We start from the raw sequence: 20,974 nt of genomic DNA on the forward strand, positions 1-20,974 counted from the left end.
CACATCTCACTCAACATTTCAGACGGTTCAGAAATTTTATTTGATTATCCATAGTTTCCTGAGACAAAAATTAAGATGAAGCTGTTTATTTCTTTGTTATTGGTGTGCAATAAACAGTGGCAAACAATATTATGTAGTCCAATGTACTGTATATCAAACAGTATGAGAAAAATCATAGAGAAAAAACAGGAGAAAGACCCAGTGGATAATTCGTGAAAGAAGTTAATTTGCTTGCTGCCAGCGTGATGGCCAATCCTTTTCCATCCAGCTCTGCAGCAATCGCAACACGTCGATCCGCTGGTAAAAGCGACACAGTTCAGTGAGCTCGGTGACAGGTTTCTGGTTGTAACGGAGTAGGAACTCCTGGGTGGGGCTGTGGGACAGAGAACCTTGGGTCCGGTACTCCAGCAGGGTGAGCTCGTCGTAGCTCATCCCCCAGCGGCTCGCAAAGTTCTTCCAGTTTTTGACAGTGCAGTGGTTCGGGTCCAGCTTGAGTCGCAATAAGTCCAGAAGATCTTTGTCGTTCAGGAGGTCACTGATCTTGGGAGGAGGTGCAGGACGACAGCATTTTTCACAAGGGCTGTTAAGCTGTAATTGGAGTTCTTTGGGGTAGTCTTCTTGGCAGAGACATACAAATGAGGACATATGAAACGAATAGGCTGGATTGGAAAATAAGTATGGTCAAAGAAGAGATCGTGATTTTACGCATTGATTTTCATCTAGAATCGTATTTGTTTGATTTTACTACTCATAAAGAAATGCTCCACCTGGTGACGTAGATGTTGGGCAGGTACATTCTTCACTGTCTTTCACTGGCTATAATAGAAAACACACAGTTGATGTAACTTGAAAGACAGAAATTCTTCTCTTTACACTGAGGTATCAATTTCTATTATTGACATCTTAGACACCCATTCAACAAATAAAAACATGGAGTCAAGTAATAAATAATATTGCCTTCATTCGGATACTGCAGGAAAACGCCAACACACCTTTGACTTGTAGCCACCAGAAAATTCTTTACCAAAAATTATTTATACCTATTTTATATGTCTACTTTTTAGCTACAGTGGGGTAATATGCAAATATATCAACTTAAAAATAAAAAACATGTCAGGACCGGAGATGGTTGATGCAAAAGCAGACCATTATATACAATACTTGACATACAGTAATCCTTCGTTTTTTGCGGTTAATGGGGACCAAAACATGGTGGTGAACGTGGGCTCAGTGAACAATTTCTTCACCAATGCTCGTTGGTGTTCGACCAACAACCATAGAGCTATGCCAAGGATAAACTAAGGTGGCATTCATAATGAGTCTGTTGACTGGTCAAGCGGCGTCATGGGCGTTGGAAGTGAGCAATGCTAAACCCGGCCTACGGTCTTCCTTCCCTGATTTTGTGGCAGAATTTTGGCGGGTCTTCCACCATCCATTGATGGGAAGAGAGGCCGAAGGTCGTTTACTAGATTATCGGCAAGGAAAGCAATCATTGGCCGAATACTCATATTTCTTTTCGTATTCTGGCCGCCCGTAGTGGTTACGGGGACCGTGCCCTGTGTGCCTTGTTTCGCCACGGGTTGAGTGTATCATTAAAGGACGAACTGGCAACCTGCGATGACAGCACCAATTTGGAAGAACTCATTAAGCTGGCCCTTGTTATGGACAACCGCCTACGGGAACGCGAGCGGGAACGTAGGGATGAACGGGGAAATGCCAGTGTCCAGCCCCGACGTGCGAGCGGTCGGCCGTATTACCGCGAATCCTGGCGGCCGTCTGGACCAGAACAGCACCCCGGTGCCAGGATCGTCGCCGCAGAGGGACAGCCTATGCAGCTGGGCGGAGGACGTGTGGGGCCGGAGGTAGGACGACAACGGATTCGTGACCAGGCCTACGGCGGTCAACAAGGACATCGAGTTGCCGACCGTCCGATGACCCCAACCCGCTTTTCTACTTGCATGTACAACCGTGAGTCTGCACCCAGCACACAATATCGGGAGCCTAGAGGAGGGGAGTCCAGGTCGGGACTCCCCAAGAGACTTGAGCTGGACGGGACAATCTATGGTCCTTCACGGGCTTTTCCGGTTCGGGCACTGGTGGACTCGGGGTCGGACGATTGTTTTATTGACACTGAGTTGGCTAATGACCTGGGTTGTCCGATAGAGGAGTTAGATGTGGCTAAACGTGTTCACGATCTCGATGGGCGACTCCTGGCGGAGATAAAACAGATCACGGGCCCCTTAATGTTAAAGGTCTCTGGTAATCATGTTGAACAGAGGCGATTTTATCTTGTGCAGTCTCGATCCGTACCTGTTATCCTTGGGTTACCCTGGCTAAGGACCCATAATCCTGTCATCGCGTGGGATCGCACCGCAATTGAGAATTGGAGCCCATTCTGTTACGCGCATTGTCTGCGGTCGGCAGCGGGGGGTAGAGGGCTACCTCGCACTGACCCGCCCGAAGCCATTTGCTTGGACAACGTCCCAAGCATCTATCATGATTTACGCCAAGTGTTTAGTAAGGATCGTGCTCAATCCCTACCTCCACACAGACCTTACGACTGTGCTATCGACTTGCTGACTAACGTCCCTCTACCGAGTTCTCGACTTTATCAGGTTTCACAGCCAGAACAAGAGGCTTTAAGGGAATACATTGATAGTTCACTCTCGGCTGGCCTCATTAGGCCATGTAAGTCCCCATTGGGGGCCGGGTTCTTCTTTATTGAAAAGAAGGACAAGTCGTTACGACCATGTGTAGACTAACGTGGACTAAATGAGATCACCATAAAAAACAAATATCCTCTTCCACTATTGGATTCTGCATTTGCCCCCCTCCAATCAGCAACCATTTTCTCAAAACTAGATCGACACAGTGCTTACCATTTGGTCCACATTAGGGAGGGGGACGAATGGAAGACTGCTTTCAAGACACCATTGGGCCATTTTGAATATTTGGTCATGCCTTTTGGGTTAACCAACGCTCCTGCCGTGTTTCAAAGTTTAATCAACGACGTGTTGAGAGATTTTTTGAACGTGTTTTGTTTTGTTTACTTAGATGACATATTGATATTTTCAAGGACAATCAAGGAACATCAACACCACGTCAGGCTGATTTTGCAACGTCTAATGGAAAATCGTCTTTTTGTCAAAGCAGAGAAATGTGAGTTTCACGTCAAGTCTATTTCATTCCTTGGGTTCATTGTGGAGAAGGGCCAGCTGAGAGCCGATCCTGCCAAGATTAAGGCGGTGGTGGAATGGCCGACACCCACTACGAGGAAGCAGTGACAACGTTTCTTGGGGTTCGCTAATTTCTACCATCGTTTTATTCGTAATTACAGCCAGAGAGCACTTCCATTGACCCGGTTGACGTCCGTCAAAGTCCCGTTTCGGTGGGATTCAGAGGCCGACAGGGCGTTTGCCGAATTAAAGAAGTCATTCACTAAGCCACCTGTGTTGCAACACCCTAACCCTAATATTCCGTTTGTAGTAGAGGTGGACCCTTCGGATTCAGGAGTGGGGGCAGTGCTATCTCAGCGTTCACCAGTCGACCGGAGGATTCACCCTTGCGCCTTCTTTTCATGACGTCTCAGTCCTGCTGAAGCCCACTATCCTGTGGGAAATCGAGAATTGTTGGCCGTCGTGCTAGCCTTACAGGAAAGGAGACACTGGCTCGAAGGAACTAGAGAGCCGTTCACCGTGTACACCGACCACAAGAACCTCGCATACATTCGCTCGGCCAAGCGACTGAACTCCCGTCAAGCCCGGTGGGCACTCCTGTTTACACGCTACAATTTTACGCTCACCTACAGCCCCGGATCCAAGAATGTGAAATCTGACGCCCTATCTCGGATCTATGACCCAGCGGCCGAGAGAGGTGTACCCCAGAGCATCCTACCGGACCACCGCATCATGGGAGCGCTTAGGTGGGAGATTGAGCGGAGGGTACAGGAGGCCCAAGAGGGAACCCAAGTTCCGGCGGGATGTCCTTCCGGAAGGCTATTTGTGCCCCCACATCTGCGCGCGGAGGTGTTGCAGTGGGGACACACATCGAAGGTGGCATGCCATCCCGGGGTTAACCGGACATTGCATCTCGTCACTCAGGGGTTTTGGTGGCCTGAGCTTCGAAGGGATGTTTTGGACTATATCAAGGCCTGCTCTGTCTGCGCATGCAGTAAGGTCTCACATCAGCCTCCGGCTGGTTTGCTACGACCCTTACCTGTTCCTCCTCGACCTTGGTCCCATATTTCAATGGACTTTGTCACTGGCCTCCCTGTTTCCCGGGGAAAGTCCGTTATCCTCACCATTGTGGATCGCTTCTCCAAGTCCGCCCATTTCATTCCGTTGTCCAAGCTGCCGTCCGCCCTAGAAACCGACGACCTCCTCATCAGCCACGTCTTTCGCCTCCATGGGATCCCGCTGGATATTGTGTCGGACTGGGGTCCCCAATTCGTCTCCAAGGTGTGAAAACGGTTCTGTCGCGCCATGGGGGCAACGGCAAGCCTGTCGTCGGGATACCACCCCCAGTCCAACGGACAGCCCGAACGGATGAACCAGGACCTGGAGGCGGCGCTATGATGTGTATGTCTCCACCATCCCTCATCTTGGGCCGTCCACCTGCCTTGGGTGGAGTACGTGCATAACACCCTGGTCTCCTCAGCCACAGGTCAGTCTCCCTTCATGTTTGCCTATGGCTATCAGCCTCTGCTTTTCCCATCACAGGAGGGGCAGGTGGAAGTTCCGTCGGTACAGCACCATCTCAAGCGGGCCCATCACGTGTGGAGGGAGACCTGGGCAGCCCTGTCGCGTACCGCCAGCAGAAACCGGCAGATTGCAGATCGGCGACGTCGCCTGGCACCAAGCTATCAGGTGGGGCAGAAGGTGTGGCTGTCTACGAGGGATCTGCGTCTGGCCGGCACTTCGAGCAAGTTGGGGCCCCGCTTCACGGGACCGTTCGTGGTGGAATCGATCGTCAGCCCCGTCTCCGTCAAGCTCAGGCTGCCGCCCACAATGAAGGTCCACCCAGTCTTCCACGTTTCCCTGCTTAAGCCGGTGGCCTCCAGTCCCTTGGCTCCGCTTCCCACCTCTCCTCCTCCTCCGCGGATTGTCGACGGTGACCCGGTGTACACGGTGAGGGAAATCCTGGACTCTCGGCGCAGGGGTAAGGGGTTCCAGTACCTGGTCGACTGGGAGGGCTACGGCCCGGAGGATCGGCAATGGGTCCCCCGCTCCTGGATCTTGGATCCGTCCCTTCTCCGCGCCTTCCACGCTGCGCACCCATCGAAGCCAGGTGGTCCACCAGGAGGCGTCCGTTGAGGGGGGGGGGGGTACTGTCACGGTTCTGTATCAGTCTGGCCAGCATGTGGCATTAGCGGACTTTTGTGCACACCTGCTGCCAGTCTATGATTTGTCTCACACTGTATTTAAGGAGCCCTCTGATATGCACATGTCGCTGGAGTATTGCATTTTTGCCTTGCTACTTCCTTGCTTATTGATTGCTATTGCTATAGACCTCGTCATGTTTCGCTTTTTGAACTTTCGGTGCCCAGTACTTTGTAAGTATGGTTTTTAGTTTGTGATTTGGCTCTCGCTTGCGTGTAGTGGTTACATTGTTTTTTGTTTGCCTTCGCGATTCTTATTTTCCCCCCCTTGCCTTTTGTGCAAGCGCTTTTTGTTATTCGTTTTTGTGCCCTCTGGTCCTTGTTTTGACCAGCACTTTATGTTACGACTTTGTCGGTGCAAATTTTTGTATATTAAACCCTTTTTTCTACGGAGAACTTGCTTGGTGTCTGCACTTCTGGGATCCCAACCTTATTTCGGCTTGCCCGAACGTGACAGCGAGAAGCTGCAAAACAACAGCGAGTCACATAGAGCAACATGTACAGTACTGTACTCCATGTATATTCATTCATTCATTCATTCATCTTCCAAGCCGCTTGATCCTCACGAGGGTCGCGGGGGGTGCTGGAGCCTATCCCAGCTGTCTTCGGGCAGTAGGCGGGGGACACCCTGAATCGGTTGCCAGCCAATCGCAGGGCACACAGAAACGAACAACCATTCGCACTCACACTCACACCTAGGGACAATTTAGAGTGTTCAATCAGCCTGCCACGCATGTTTTTGGAATGTGGGAGGAAACCGGAGCACCCGGAGAAAACCCATGCAGGCCCGGGGAGAAAATGCAACTTCCACACAGGGAGGCCGGAGCTGGAATCGAACCCGGTACCTCTGCACTGTGAAGCCGACGTGCTAACCACTGGACTACCAGGCCGCCCTCCATGTATATGTAAAAAAAAAAAAAAAAATTTTAATAGGTTTGAAAAAATCCGCGATGTACTGAACCTGCGATAAACGAACCGCGAAGTAGCGGGGGATCACTGTATTTCTTAGATTATCTTCAGAGAACATCCAAAATTTTAAAAAAGTGTTTTCAAGGATTCTTCAATGAGCTCTCACTGTGTCACCATTTCGAACAAGAATTAGGAAATTTCACTGAATTTTACTCTTTCCGTGCCTGCACATGTGTGATGTGTATTTCTGTGAGGTTTGCAATACAATATTCACAGCTGAGTGTGATTTAAATTTCTCTTGGAAGGATCAGAACTAATACAGTATGTAAATAAAAAAAACAGTATACCTATACCCGAGCATGAGCAGACTCAATGAGCTTTGGTGAGAAGTCAAAAATTAATCGAATATCATATTCAACAAGTAAAACAGACATATTTTTGTGGTTCAAGTCTATAACTTTGACATCATAATCGAGACTCAAGGATGGACTGTTTAAAATTGTTTTTGTGTGTGTGTGTGCGTGTGTGTGTGTGTGTGTGTGTGTGTGTGTGTGTGTGGAAACCAGTGAATTTGAAGACCCAATGACAGTAATATAATTTTAGCATCAATAATAGAATTAAAATATAAAAAAAACATCTAGTCTATAAACCCCTATTACAGTGGTATCTCTACTTAAGAAATTAATTTGTTCCGGAAGAAATTAGAAAATGTTGTAAGAAGAGACGCATTTTCTATGTAAATGCCCTAATCCGTTCCAAGCACCCCAAAATTCAGACATAAACGTTTTCTAAAACAAATATATGTTACAAATTAGATTATTGCATAATAAATGAGAGTTGTGCATAATGTAAAAAACAAAGAAAAGAGTAAAGAATAAAAGTGATGTTCATTTAACTTTTAACTGCTTCCTCATCGTTTTTTGCCCTCTTTCGTTCATGTTCTCTCTCACAAGTGTTGTTTGCCTGGCCTTTTGTAAACAACTAAGCAAAGGACGTCTGCTTTTGTCGCCTTTTAACAATCCTTTGAAAATGTCCAAGGCAAACATCACCAGTGTGAGCAATCGCCCGAGTGGTGAACACTTTTTTGGGGGATTCACATTTATGTAAAACTATCGGAACGCCTCATGGCCCGATAGGCGAATGACGAAGACGCTGCATAAACACATCTATCTATCGACACAGACACATGCGGTAGAGGTGCATCTTAACCAATGGAATGCCAGCATGATGCTCGGGAATAGCCAATGGCAGAGCAGCTATAAGTATGTTGCATTCATGAAACTCGGAGCTGAGAGTATCAACCCATACTGTATTTGTACTTTTCGTATCTTAATTTTTTTTCCCGAACTAGACGCAATATTTTCCTGTTGAGGCGGTTCATAACTTGAAATTGAGAGATTCGTAATTAGAGGTGCCACTGTAATTCTATTACTAATTACAGGTGATTTTAATACAGGGAAGCTGTGACATAAACCTTCCACTGGATGGTGGTCTGATAAATGACAAACACTGATCGTACTGGAAAGATACAATTTTGCGACTGTTCTGTGAAGTTTAACTGAATGGGTGAAAGAAACATGATGATGCACACAATTCCGCAATAATCTAAATACTGACCTGCCTGATTCTATTGGAGGGGCTCAAGTATCCAGAGGGCATGGAGCTCAGGTGGAGTGTCACAGCATCTAGGGGAGAAGGCTCATCTTAGAATTGTAATGAATGTCATCAGGACCAACTCTTTCAATTTAAAATTTTCATCCGCTTTAGTGTCTTTCTAACTTCCCTCTTCCTAATCACTTCCACTTGCTGGTCCACCACAGTTGCCTTTTCTACTCTTCCTTCACCCTCATTTTGATGAACTTGAAATTGAGTGGGGGGTCGGTTCCGTCAGACTTTAGCCTCTATTAACTGCAATGTCAATGTAATCTGCCCAATGGCTTTATAATTAGTTGTGCTCACCAATGCAATTTAAATATACAATATTAACTACTTCTTGAACCAGCCAGATTTGAAAAAAATCGCCTGATAGGGTCAGAGCAAACCAAGTACAACGCATTAATCCAGTGGTTCTTAACCTGGGTTCGTTCGAACCCTAGGGGTTTGGTGAATCAGTCTCAGGGGTCCGACAGAGCCTCTGTCATGGAGGTTAAGACACACCACAACATGTCAATTCGTTAGAAGACACCCACTTGGCCATCACTGGCTGGTTTATTTTTTGCACACAAAAAAACAAAACAAAAAACTTTATACTTAAACATTTATACTTACTTTTTTAAATAAATGTGTTTTTTAATGTCTTTAATTTGTTAAAAAAAAAAGGGGAAAAAAGCATATTATGCATCATATTTATGGTCTAGAAGTGTTTTTCACATGATTTACGACTTCATAGTTCAGCAAAAGACTGCCCTGCGTTTTGAACTCCCCACAAATTCGGATCGAGTCACTACCTACCATACAAAAGGAATTTGGTCGCAAACTGAGGGCCCTTATATTTTGGGGTCTCGGGAGGGTGTAGGACAACATTATCTTGCAGCAGGAGGAAGTTTGAACAAATCATTCTTTCAGAGTTGCACGGGGCATCATCATTGATTGATCAATAAATCAATCGTTGAGAATTCTGTCCATTGTGTGTCACCTATTGTTGATTAATCACGTTTTGAAGGAACTGAGAGAACCAGCAATTTTTTTTTTAGTCGGTCTCAAGTCCACTTTTGCAGTATGCGGCTTGAGAAAGAACATGAGGACGTCATGGGTTATGCTATTTGTTATGAAGTATTCACATGTCAAAACAATTAAAAGGGTGATTCTTGAAATACACATTATAAGAACACACACACACACACACATATCTGTTAGAAAACCTTGACTTCTCTTTCAGAGTCAATATTTCCCATACTATAAAATATTGTACTCCAAAGAGATTTGTCATGTGCACACCAAAATTTGCATTTCCCCCTGACAAATTCCTTCAATGGAGCAAAAATGACAATCTAGCAAGACTAATTTACTGAAAAAGTCTATTTATCAAAAAGTCTAGAATAATCACAATCTTCTTTTTCTTTCCGATTCCAGTCCCGATGGTGAGTGTTGGTGGGCGGAGTCTCCTCCGTCACACCCGCTGACGGGCTACCTTGAGCCAAATGTTTAGACGCGGGAGAACCAGAAGGAAGAGTTTCTGTTAATTGCTCATCAACATTTCTGCAGCATTTTATTGCTCCTCTGGTTGTTCTTTCTTCGACTTGTCCTGCCAGTAGTTTCTTTCCGTCAGGCTTTTGCTCATAAGCACTATTATTCCTCCAACAGCTAACAATGAAACTCTAACCACAATGCACGGTAATATCGGGACCGATGCTATCCTATCTCAATCTCTATCTTTTACATGGCTGGATGAAATAGAGTAGCCGGCCTAATCTGTGATGTTTACAGTCTTCTCCATTGAGATCCCACCACCAGTCAAGCAGTGTCAAGTTTCACATACCAGAATGGGTGAGGCAGGAAGTCAGACAAAGCGATTGTATTGAAAACTAAGTCAATACATTGATAAGAAAATCCAGAAATCAACTACGGGTTGGCACCAGTGAATGATTGTGACTGTCCTACTGACATTTTGAACCCTTGTGTTGACATCTCAGGGAGACTGAATACAGCTTGTTGTCATTAAAGTATCTGTATTATGCCCTCGAAAGTTGACGGGAGTAAATATGCTATTTAATAGCCCTATGTAGACTTCGTCTTCCGCACCTCGGTCTACATAAAATATTTTATTCTACAAGATTATGCTTCTGAAATTCTCGATTGGGGTTTGACATGCGTTTCAGATCAAATGCTATTTGGATCCATCTGCCCATCCAGCTATTAACAAAAGCACTTATGTTACTTATGTCCTTAAGAAATTTCATCTATATGTTCCACATACGGCACATTTGACAATAAAGTTGTACTTGATGCTTGATACTTGATGAAGCTGTACTATTTCCAAGATGATAGTGGTGTGCCGCTAGAGGGAAGGGAGAGCCAGAGATGTCCAGATATAAATAATTGAAAAGGTTACTCTAGATCTCTAATGTGAAATCTTCTTCCTAACCGCTTGATCCTCACTAGGGTCGCGGGGGGTGCTGGAGCCTATCCCAGCTGTCTCCGGGCAGTAGGCGGGGGACACCCTGAATCGGTTGCCAGCCAATCGCAGGGCACACAGAGACGAACAACCATTCGCACTCACACTCACACCTAGGGACAATTTAGAGTGTTCAATCAGCCTGCCATGCATATTTTTGGAATGTGGGAGGAAACCGGAGCACCCGGAGAAAACCCACGCAAGCCCGGGGAGAACATGCAAACTCCACACAGGGAGGCCGGAGCTGGAATCGAACCCGGTACCTCTGCACTGTGAAGCCGACGTGCAAACCACTGGCCTACCGGGCCGCCCCTCTAATGTGAAATGATTCAATAAACTGGAGCAACTCCCCTGAAACAAATCAAAAACGGCCAGACAGAGTGCCAATACAGGGTCCCACATTAAGTCTTTGAGCAACCACCATTAACCAAGATGTGGTGGCTCTGACAGTGCTGTTATTGAGCCTGGAAATTCATGATATAATTCTATACGTTTCAATGATTATTTCATATGTGGCATCTTTATACACCAGGAGAACCAAGAGTTAGCAGGAATTATTATCATTATCATTTTAATAGCGGCGGCTCGGTGATGTCACGTCTCGTGCCCGCCAGCAGGTGGCGGGTTTTTTCCCTCCGCCATCTGCACACCTGTCCGTAATTTCGGGCTGATTATCCTCCTTTATTAAGTGGCTCCGGCAGTCCTCTCACTGCCGGAGAATTCCTTACCGTGCCATTACTCTCTCGCGCTATTTCCTCGATTGATATTACTCGTTGCCTTTTTGCCTTACGGCCACTACTCTTGTTATTTGCGTTGCATCTAAATTGTATTGCTCTAGATTACCGATTTCTGTACTTCCTCGCTCTTTGTTTTTTCCGCGAGCGTTTTCGGTTGTTTTCCTTATTTCCTGGTCCTTATTTGATCACCGTTTTTTGTTACCGTTTTCCCTGTCGGGCTCTTTCTGTTCGTTATTAAAACCTTTTGTGTTTCATACAAGATCTTTTCGTGTCTGCTTTACCTGGGATCCACCTCGTTATTTTGTTGTGCACGAGGCGATCTTTCATCGCCTCGGGCGCAACGTGACAGAATTCTCCGGCCACCATGGATTCCGCAGACCTCGAAAAGATATTGTCCGCTCTTTCCCGACAAGAGCAACAGATGAGTCAGCACGGCCAAGCCTTTTCGGAACTCCGCGGCGCGGTCTCCATGCTGGCTCATCGGTTCGATGAATTATAACCTCGGTTGGTCCGGGTGGAGGAGCAAGGACCATCTCCCCCCGGGGTTCGTTCAATCAGTCCTGAAGCGCCCTCATATACTACTATGACGAGGGAGCCATCGCTTCCACACCCCCCTCGCTACGGGGGTGAGCACGGGCAGTGTGGACACTTCCTCCACCAATGCTCCCTCATTTTCGACCAACAACCATCTGCCTTCGCTAATGACGCCGCGAGAGTGGCTTATGTTATGAGTCTGTTGACAGGTCCGGCGGCGTCATGGGCGATAGCAACCAGTGACGCGAAGCCGAATCTCCGTACTTCGTTCCCCGACTTTGTGGCAGCGTTCCGCCGGGTGTTCCACCATCCCGTGCGGGGCAGAGAGGCAGAGGGCCGGCTACTCGCCCTCCACCAGGGAGAGCGATCGGTAGCAGATTACTCCATCGAGTTCCGGATCTTGGCCGCCCAGAGTGGATACGGTGATCGGGCGTTGTGTGGTCTGTTTCGCCGCGGACTAAACCCTCAACTCAAGGACGAGCTGGCGACCCGCGACCACAGCACCGAACTAGAGGAGTTAATCGACCTCTCCCTCCTCATGGACAATCGCCTGAGGGAGCGAAGCCGGGAGCGTGGAGGTGACCGGTTCCGAATCTCCGTACTTCGTTCCCCGACTTTGTGGCAGCGTTCCGCCGGGTGTTCCACCATCCCGTGCGGGGCAGAGAGGCAGAGGGCCGGCTACTCGCCCTCCACCAGGGAGAGCGATCGGTAGCAGATTACTCCATCGAGTTCCGGATCTTGGCCGCCCAGAGTGGATACGGTGATCGGGCGTTGTGTGGTCTGTTTCGCCGCGGACTAAACCCTCAACTCAAGGACGAGCTGGCGACCCGCGACCACAGCACCGAACTAGAGGAGTTAATCGACCTCTCCCTCCTCATGGACAATCGCCTGAGGGAGCGAAGCCGGGAGCGTGGAGGTGACCGGTTCCAGTTCCGGCGTACATCCACAGAGGAACAGATGCAGCTGGGAGGCAAGGACGTTGGTGCGGAGAAGGGAGGGCGTCGTTTCAGCGATCGAGCGACGACTGACAGCATTCAACCATCTCCTCACGCCGCAACCAGCTATCCGGGGTCGTCATTCCATGTCCACCCCGAGAACTGTGAGTCACGACCCCGCGCGTCACCCCCCGAGTCTAGGCGAGGCGACACGCGACCGGGACACCCCAACAGACTTGAGCTCGAGGGGGAGATATTTGGTGGGTCCCGGTCAAGGCGGGTTCGGGCCCTGGTAGACTCAGGAGCGGATGACTGTTTAATGGACACCAATCTCGCGTCCGAACTGGGTTGCTTTTTGGAGGAATTGATAGATAAGAAGCGGGTTCGTGATCTTGATGGGCGTCTCCTGGCGGTAGTAACGCATAGAACGGAACCGCTAAAACTTCTACTCTCCGGCAATCATATCGAGCATCGCCGGTTTTATGTAATGCGGTCCCGCAACGCTCCGATCATCCTCGGATTAACCTGGCTGAAGACACACAACACCGTGATTTCCTGGGCACGCCCGGCAATAGATAGCTGGGGCCAGTATTGTTATCAGCACTGTCTACAATCGGCCGTCGGGAAGCACGAACGTGTCACACCCCCCGAGGAGATCTGCCTTGACGGAGTGCCGGATTGCTATCGGGATCTTAAGGAGGTGTTCAGCGAGGATCGTGCACGCTCCTTGCCCCCACACCGCCCCTACGATTGCGCTATAGACCTGCAGGCGGGCGCTCCGTTGCCGACCTCGCGGCTGTATCAGGTGTCCCAACCCGAGCGCGAGGCGTTGACGGAGTACATCAACAGCTCGCTCGCTGCAGGTCTCATTAGACCATCGCGTTCACCGTTGGGGGCGGGTTTTTTCTTCGTCAGGAAGAAGGACAAGACCCTGCGACCCTGCGTAGACTATCGTGGATTAAATGAAATTACAATTAAAAATAGATACCCGCTACCCTTGTTGGACTCCGCCTTCGCCCCATTACAATCAGCTACCATTTTCTCTAAATTAGACTTACGCAGCGCTTACCACTTGGTTCGCATCCGGGAGGGTGACGAGTGGAAAACAGCTTTTAAGACCCCTCTGGGTCATTTTGAATACTTGGTTATGCCTTTTGGGCTGACAAACGCTCCTGCCGTGTTCCAGAACCTTATCAACGACGTTTTAAGGGACATGATTAACATTTTTTGTTTCGTTTATCTTGACGACATTTTGATTTTTTCCCGGTCATTACACGAGCACCAGCAACACGTTAGGCTGGTGCTACAACGTCTACTGGAGAACCGGCTCTTCGTCCAGGCAGAAAAGTGTGAATTCCATGTCCCCGTCATCTCCTTCCTGGGGTTCATTATCGAACAGGGCAGGTTAAGAGCGGACCCCATTAAGACGCGTGCAGTCACTAACTGGCCGGTTCCTACCAATCGCAAGGAACTGCAGCGCTTTTTGGGGTTTGCCAACTTCTACCGAAGCTTCATCCGCGGTTACAGTCAGAAGGCGCTCCCCTTAACCCGCCTTACGTCCATTAAAATCCCATTTAAGTGGGACCCGACCGCGGATGCGGCGTTCGCGAACCTGAAGGCGGCGTTTACTAGTCCCCCCGTACTACAACATCCTGACCCTGATCTTCCGTTTACCGTGGAAGTGGACGCCTCGGATTCAGGGGTGGGTGCGGTGCTGTCCCAACGTTCTCCGGTCGACCAGAAGCTGCACCCCTGCGCCTTCTTCCCGACCGCCTTGCAGGAGTGGCGGCACTGGCTCAAGGGGGCAAAGGAACCTTTTACCGTTTACACGGATCACAAGAACCTCGCTTATCTCCGCTCCGCCAAAAGACTAAACGCCCGTCAGGCCCGGTGGGCCCTCTTCCTCACCAGGTTCGACTTCGTCCTTACCTACTCTCCCGGGTCCAAGAACACTAAGCCCGACGCCCTTTCCCGTCTCCACGAACCTGCGGGGAAGGACCGATCCCCGGAGACCATCCTCCCGACCCAGTGCATCGTGGGGGCCGTCCAATGGGAGATTGAGCAGCGGATCCAGGCAGCCATGGAGGGGGTTCAGGTGCCGGCGGGGTGCCCAGCGGGGAGGCTGTTCGTACCTCCTCCCCTCCGATCTGAGGTTCTGCAGTGGGGACATGGGTCCAAGGTGGCGTGCCACCCCGGGGTGAACCGGACGGTGCAACTCGTCGCCCAGCGTTTCTGGTGGCCGGAGCTCCGTAGTGACGTGACGGAGTTCATCAAGGCCTGCACCTCCTGCGCATGCGGCAAGTCGTCCCATCAACCTCCGGCGGGACTGCTCCAGCCGTTGCCCATTCCTCCTCGCCCCTGGTCCCACATCGCCCTGGACTTCGTCACGGGCCTCCCGCCTTCCCGGGGTCGAACTGTCGTGCTCACGATCGTGGACCGCTTCTCCAAGGCTGCTCATTTTGTGCCTTTGTCCAGGTTGCCGTCGGCGCTGGAGACCGCCAACCTCCTCGTCAGACACGTCTTCCGTCTCCACGGCATTCCGTCGGACATTGTGTCGGATCGGGGGCCCCAGTTTGTGTCTCGCGTCTGGAAGCGGTTCTGCCGGTCCCTCGGAGCTACGGCCAGCCTGACCTCGGGATACCCAGTCCAATGGACAGGCTGAGCGCGCCAATCAGGATCTGGGGGCGGCCCTCCGCTGTGTGTGCCTCCACCGTCCCGCATCCTGGGTCGACCACTTACCCTGGGTGGAATATGCCCACAACACCCTCGTCTCTTCCGCCACAGGCAGATCACCGTTCATGACGGCTTACGGGTACCAGCCACCGTTGTTTCCATCCCAGGAGGGGCAGGTGGAGGTCCCTTCTGTACAGCACCACCTTAAGCGGGCCCATCACGTGTGGAAGGAGGCCCGGGCTGCGTTGTCCCGCACTGCGACCCGGAACCGGCAGATCGCAGATCGTCGTCGGCGCCCGGCGCCCTCATACGTGGTGGGACAGAAGGTGTGACTGGCAATGAGGGATCTTCGCCTGGCCGGCACGTCTGCAAAACTGGGACCCCGATTCACTGGACCATTCGAGGTCAAGGCCGTCATCAGTCCCGTCGCAGTCAGGCTCCGGCTACCGGCCTCCATGAAGGTTCACCCCGTGTTCCACGTCTCCCTGCTCAAGCCTGCGTCTTCCAGCACCTTGGCGCCTCCTCCCGCTCCGCCGCCACCTCCGCGGGTGGTCGATGGTGGCCCGGTGTATGCGGTACGTGCCATCCTGGACTCTCGGCGCAGGGGCAGGGGTGTCCAGTACCTGGTCGACTGGGAGGGCTACGGGCCGGAGGAGCGGCAATGGGTGCCCCGCTCCTGGATCCTTGATCCGTCCCTTTTGCGCGACTTCCACACTGCTCATCCATCCAAGCCTGGTAGTCCGCCGCGAGGCGTCCATTGAGGGGGGGGTACTGTCACGTCTCGTGCCCACCAGCAGGTGGCGGGTTTTTTCCCTCCGCCATCTGCACACCTGTACGTAATTTCGGGCTGATTATCCTCCTTTATTAAGTGGCTCCGGCAGTCCTCTCACTGCCGGAGAATTCCTTACCGTGCCATTACTCTCTCGCGCTATTTCCTCGATTGATATTACTCGTTGCCTTTTTGCCTTACGGCCACTACTCTTGTTATTCGCGTTGCATCTAAATTGTATTGCTCTAGATTACCGATTTCTGTACTTCCTCGCTCTTTGTTTTTTCCGCGAGCGTTTTCGGTTGTTTTCCTTATTTCCTGGTCCTTATTTGATCAGCGTTTTTTGTTACCGTTTTCCCTGTCGGGCTCTTTCTGTTCGTTATTAAAACCTTTTGTGTTTCATACAAGATCTTTTCGTGTCTGCTTTACCTGGGATCCACCTCGTTATTTTGTTGTGCACGAGGCGATCTTTCATCGCCTCGGGCGCAACGTGACAGGTGAGCGCGTGGTTAGCGCGTCGACCTCACAGTGCAGAGGTACCGGGTTCGATTCCAGCTCCGGCCTTCCTGCGTGGAGTTTGCATGTTCTCCCCGGGCCTGCGTGGCTTTTTTCCGGGTACTCTGGTTTCCTCCCACATTCCAAAAACATGCGTGGCAGGTTGATTGAACACTCCAAATTATCCCCACGTGCGAGTGTGAGCATGGATGGTTGTTCATCTATGTGTGCCCTGCGATTGGCTGGCAACCCGTTTAGGGTGTCCACCGCCTACTGCCCGAAGACGGCTGAGATTGGCTCTGGCACCCCTCACCCCCCCACCCCTCATCCCAGCCGTCTTCGGGCAGTAGGCGGGGGGACACCCTGAACTGGTTGCTAGCCAATCGCATGGTACACATAGACAAACAACCATCCGCGCTCACACTCACACCCAGGGACAATTTAGGGCAGTGGTGTCAAACATGCGGTCCACGGGCCGGAACCGGCCCGCACGGAGGTTCAATCGGGCCCACAGGGAAAAAAAGGGGAAAAATGCAAAAAAGACATGAAATGAATATTTTAATAAGGTGCAATTCATGGAGTATCCGCTAGGGGACACACAGTTTTGATCAGATTAGAAAACAACCTTGTTTTGATCAGAGAAGAAGAAAACAGCAGCCTCAGTCCACTGAGATTCACCCAACACAGCAGACGCGATCAATAGCGCTCTCACATTTACACATTTAATAGCACTCTCCTTAGTTTGTAAGGTGTAGGCAGGGATTACATTTAGATTTTATATGCCTGTGTAAATGATTTTAAACTTTCTTTATAAATCTCGTTTAATCTTAAAGTGCATTACTATATTTTTCAATAGCAATTACTTGTTAAAGTTTGTACAATCAGTGGGATCAGTTGCAATGCATATATGTGAATGATAAAAGTAAATTGCACATTTGTCAAAGGAAATGTAAGGTGCTTCATGAAATGTTTTGTAAAAGATATGTTCATTAAATGTCAACATTTTCCTAATGTTCTTGTGCTTCTTTAGACCAAAACAAAGGAAAGACATGTTATTTTGGTTATTTACAGCAAAGTAAGATACTGTATTATTTGAATGGTCCGGCCCACTTGACATCTACCGAGGTCGTATGTGGCCCACCATGTGAAATGAGTTTGACACCCCTGATTTAGAGTGTCCCATTAACCTGCAATGCATGTTTTTGGAATGTGGGAGGAAACCGGAGTGCCCGTAGAAAACCTATGCAGGCACAGGGAAAACATGCAAACTCCACACAGGTAGGCCAGAGCCGGAATCGAACCCTGCACCTTTGCTCTGTGTGGTTGACACGCTAACTACTTGACCACCGTGCCACCCTGAAATAAATTAAGAATCCTAATACATTGCAGGTCAGCTTCCCAAAGCTGTGTTGGACTATTGTTCACTGTACGTGGTTTGATTAACGTACTCACCATTAGGATCAGTGACTTGCACAGGGTAATTGGCTTCTAAAGACTGAAACATAAAACAATGAAAGAGCAGTGAAAAAAAAATCTAGCTAAAAATAAAGAACCTTTTTTCTGGAAGCTTAAATGGCAGCCTGACACACATAAGCCCGTATCTATGGGAGAAAATAACTAAGCAAAGACAGCAAACAGCATGCAGGAACTTGTTCTTGTTCCTCAGTGAACTCTCGTGTGCTTGCAGCAGTTTTACAGTTGTACATCTATTGGTGTAATACCAAAAGACACAACGCGCAAAGGAGGGATCAAAAGGAGATCACCATAAAGCAAACAGGAAAATGAACACTGAAGACACAGAGAAGTACTTACAAGTTCTGCCACAAAGGTGGTGGTGTCTGTGTCCTCCACCGGCTCTGAGTTGATTCTCTCCGCTTCAAAACACAGGGAGATTTGTTAGGTGCCTGCCATTACACAATTTTTGAACTGTAGATACAGTGCTGCCTTGATGTATGAAGTTTAATTAGCTCTGTGACCAAGCTCGTACCTCAAATTACTCCTAGAAATCCTCTTTCCCCATTGTAAGAAATTAAAATGCCATTAATCTTGAGGTTGCCACCCGTCCCGTAAAATACGGAATAATCCTATTAAATATTGTGCCCCGTATTATGGGACGTGGCTTGTAATGTCAATTAAATCAAAGCATTTTATTTTCATTCATTCATTTCATTCATTCATCTTCCGAGCCGCTTGATCCTCACTAGGGTTGCGGGGGTGCTGGAGCCTATCCCAGCTGTCTTCGGGCAGTAGGCGGGGGACACCCTGAATCGGTTGCCAGCCAATCGCAGGGCACACAGAAACGAACAACCATTCGCACTCACACTCACACCTAGGTACAATTTAGAGTGTTCAATCAGCCTGCCACGCATGTTTTTGGAATGTGGGAGGAAACCGGAGCACCCGGGGAAAACCCACGCAGGTCCGGGGAGAACATGCAAACTCCACACAGGGAGGCCGGAGCTGGAATCAAACCCGGTACCTCTGCACTGTGAAGCCGACGTGCTAACCACTGGACTACCAGGCCGCCCTCCATGTATATGTAAAAACAAAAACAAAAAAAAACAAAAAAAATTTTTTTAATAGGTTTGAAAAAATCCGCGATGCACTGAACCCGCGATAAACGAACCGCAAAGTAGCGAGGGATCACTGTATTTCTTAGATTATCTTCAGAGAACATCCAAAATTTTAAAAAAGTGTTTTCAAGGATTCTTCAATGAGCTCTCACTGTGTCACCATTTCGAACAAGAATTAGGAAATATAACTGAATTTTACTCTTTCCGTGCCTGCACATGTGTGATGTGTATTTCTGTGAGGTTTGCAATACAATATTCACAGCTGAGTGTGATTTAAACGCCCGCATTTTATTTCTTCATGTAAAAAAAAAAACTGTGATTCATGTATTTCAGGAGGGTTTTTTTTGGTGGAGCCAAACCCTCTTTCCGCGACGCTGTGAGGAGTGTCCCTTCTGGGCAAAGTTAATGGTAAAGTCAGGTTCCAGTCCCAAGTACAGGGCTTCAAAGGTCAGAGAGACCACTGTTCCCATAATCCTACGGCCAGATTTACATGTTGCGGCTGTCCGAGTCCGAAAATTACAATACTCCATTAAAACATACAGTAGTTGTCATTGTGCTGCTATCCACCTTGGCTACCTGTGGGTAGCATAAGACAGACAGCTAGGAGGACATCTGTACCGTACAGCAGTCTGAGCTCATTGTCGGGTATAAATAATATTTTTTATTTTGTTTTATTTAACATTTAAACATTTATTTAACCAGGAACGCACAATTGAGATTAAATACCTCCTTTTCCAGGGAGTCCTGGTCAAGAGGCAACAAAAGCTTCAGTTTTATAACATTAAAATGACACATTTTTTGACATGCAATTTCACCATTCTGACTTGTAACAACATAAACGTTGCAAACTTCCCCTTTGTGGTAGTAGTATTGGCTATCTTAGGTCTTGTTAAGATCTTAATTTTTAAAATGTAGAGACCCCACACATGATGAGAGAGAGTAAAAGATTGGTCGCTTTCTGCTCTCATTTTGTGATTATTCAAGTGTTGTGCCGCAGGGCATCCGACTCAACCTAATTCAAACACAATTCAACAGACTGTGGATATCTAAAAATGATCTGGACTCGTAATGCCACCGACTTGCCTTAGCAAGAACTGGAGTAACTGGCGGACATCTTACTTTGCCACGAGCTAAGCGCACCTAACTTGAATACAGACATATTTTTCATTTCACATTATTTTTTTGTCTCCACAGCAAAAATGCTGCGGTGTGTGGCATACATTTGTACCAACAAGTCTGGAAGATGCTGTTTGCAATTCATCAGTTGCAATTAAAAATACGAACAGAAGTTGTCAATGACAGTGGCCAACGCAAGATGGCTGCCCTCTGACTTCAGCCTCGAGAGGCTTGTGTGAATCCCGGTTATTTTTAAATGTCTGTGATCCAGGCTGCTGGAAGATACAAAGAAAGATTACCGGTAGTCGTAAACTGTCAAGTACATTGGGGTGACAAACTCCCCCTCATTGGGAAACATTTTATTCAAACATTCCAACCAGTTGCTCTTCTATTTCTTTCGCTTATATCCTGCTCCATAGCCTTGTCACCTTCTGTCTCGATTACTGTAAATCTCTCCTCTTAGGCCTCCCTCACAAGTCCTTCCAAAAGCTTAAACTGGTCCAGAACTCCGCTGCATGTGTCATCACAAACCACCATTTCCTCCATCACATCATCCCTGTCTTCCAGAAAATTCACTGGCTCTCGGTCTGACTCAGAATTAAATTTAAGATGCTTGTTTATTCCTTCAAAGCACTCCACCTGCCTGTCTCAGCTGGGCCTGAAGCCACTCTGCTCCCTGGCTCTGGAACTGTATGTCACCTGACCTCTGCAATTCAGCCTCTCTTACCACTTTGAAATCCAT

At 48.6% G+C, this 20,974-nt stretch overlaps 1 protein-coding gene across 4 annotated transcripts in view; it reads right to left on the reverse strand.

Annotated features, from left to right (window-relative positions):
- Positions 1-10: 10 nt before the first annotated feature.
- edaradd (EDAR-associated death domain) overlaps positions 11-20,974 on the reverse strand; it is a 29,985-nt gene continuing 9,021 nt past the window's right edge. Inside the window, exons 2-6 of one of the 4 annotated variants that reach the window (XM_052081173.1) lie at positions 18,356-18,417; positions 17,996-18,038; positions 7,904-7,971; positions 768-816; positions 11-614 (exon numbers count right to left, since the gene is read on the reverse strand). In XM_052081173.1, the coding sequence (XP_051937133.1) occupies positions 223-614; positions 768-816; positions 7,904-7,971; positions 17,996-18,038; positions 18,356-18,417 (614 nt within the window). In that variant the 3' untranslated portion in view covers positions 11-222. Of the gene's footprint in view, positions 660-767; positions 817-7,903; positions 7,972-17,995; positions 18,039-18,355; positions 18,448-20,974 lie in introns of all 4 variants that reach the window. The other 3 variants (XM_052081172.1, XM_052081171.1, XM_052081174.1) reach the window with 3 other exon arrangements.

Source organism: Hippocampus zosterae, chromosome 11 (assembly GCF_025434085.1).
Source record: "Hippocampus zosterae strain Florida chromosome 11, ASM2543408v3, whole genome shotgun sequence".
Lineage (NCBI taxonomy): Eukaryota > Metazoa > Chordata > Actinopteri > Syngnathiformes > Syngnathidae > Hippocampus > Hippocampus zosterae.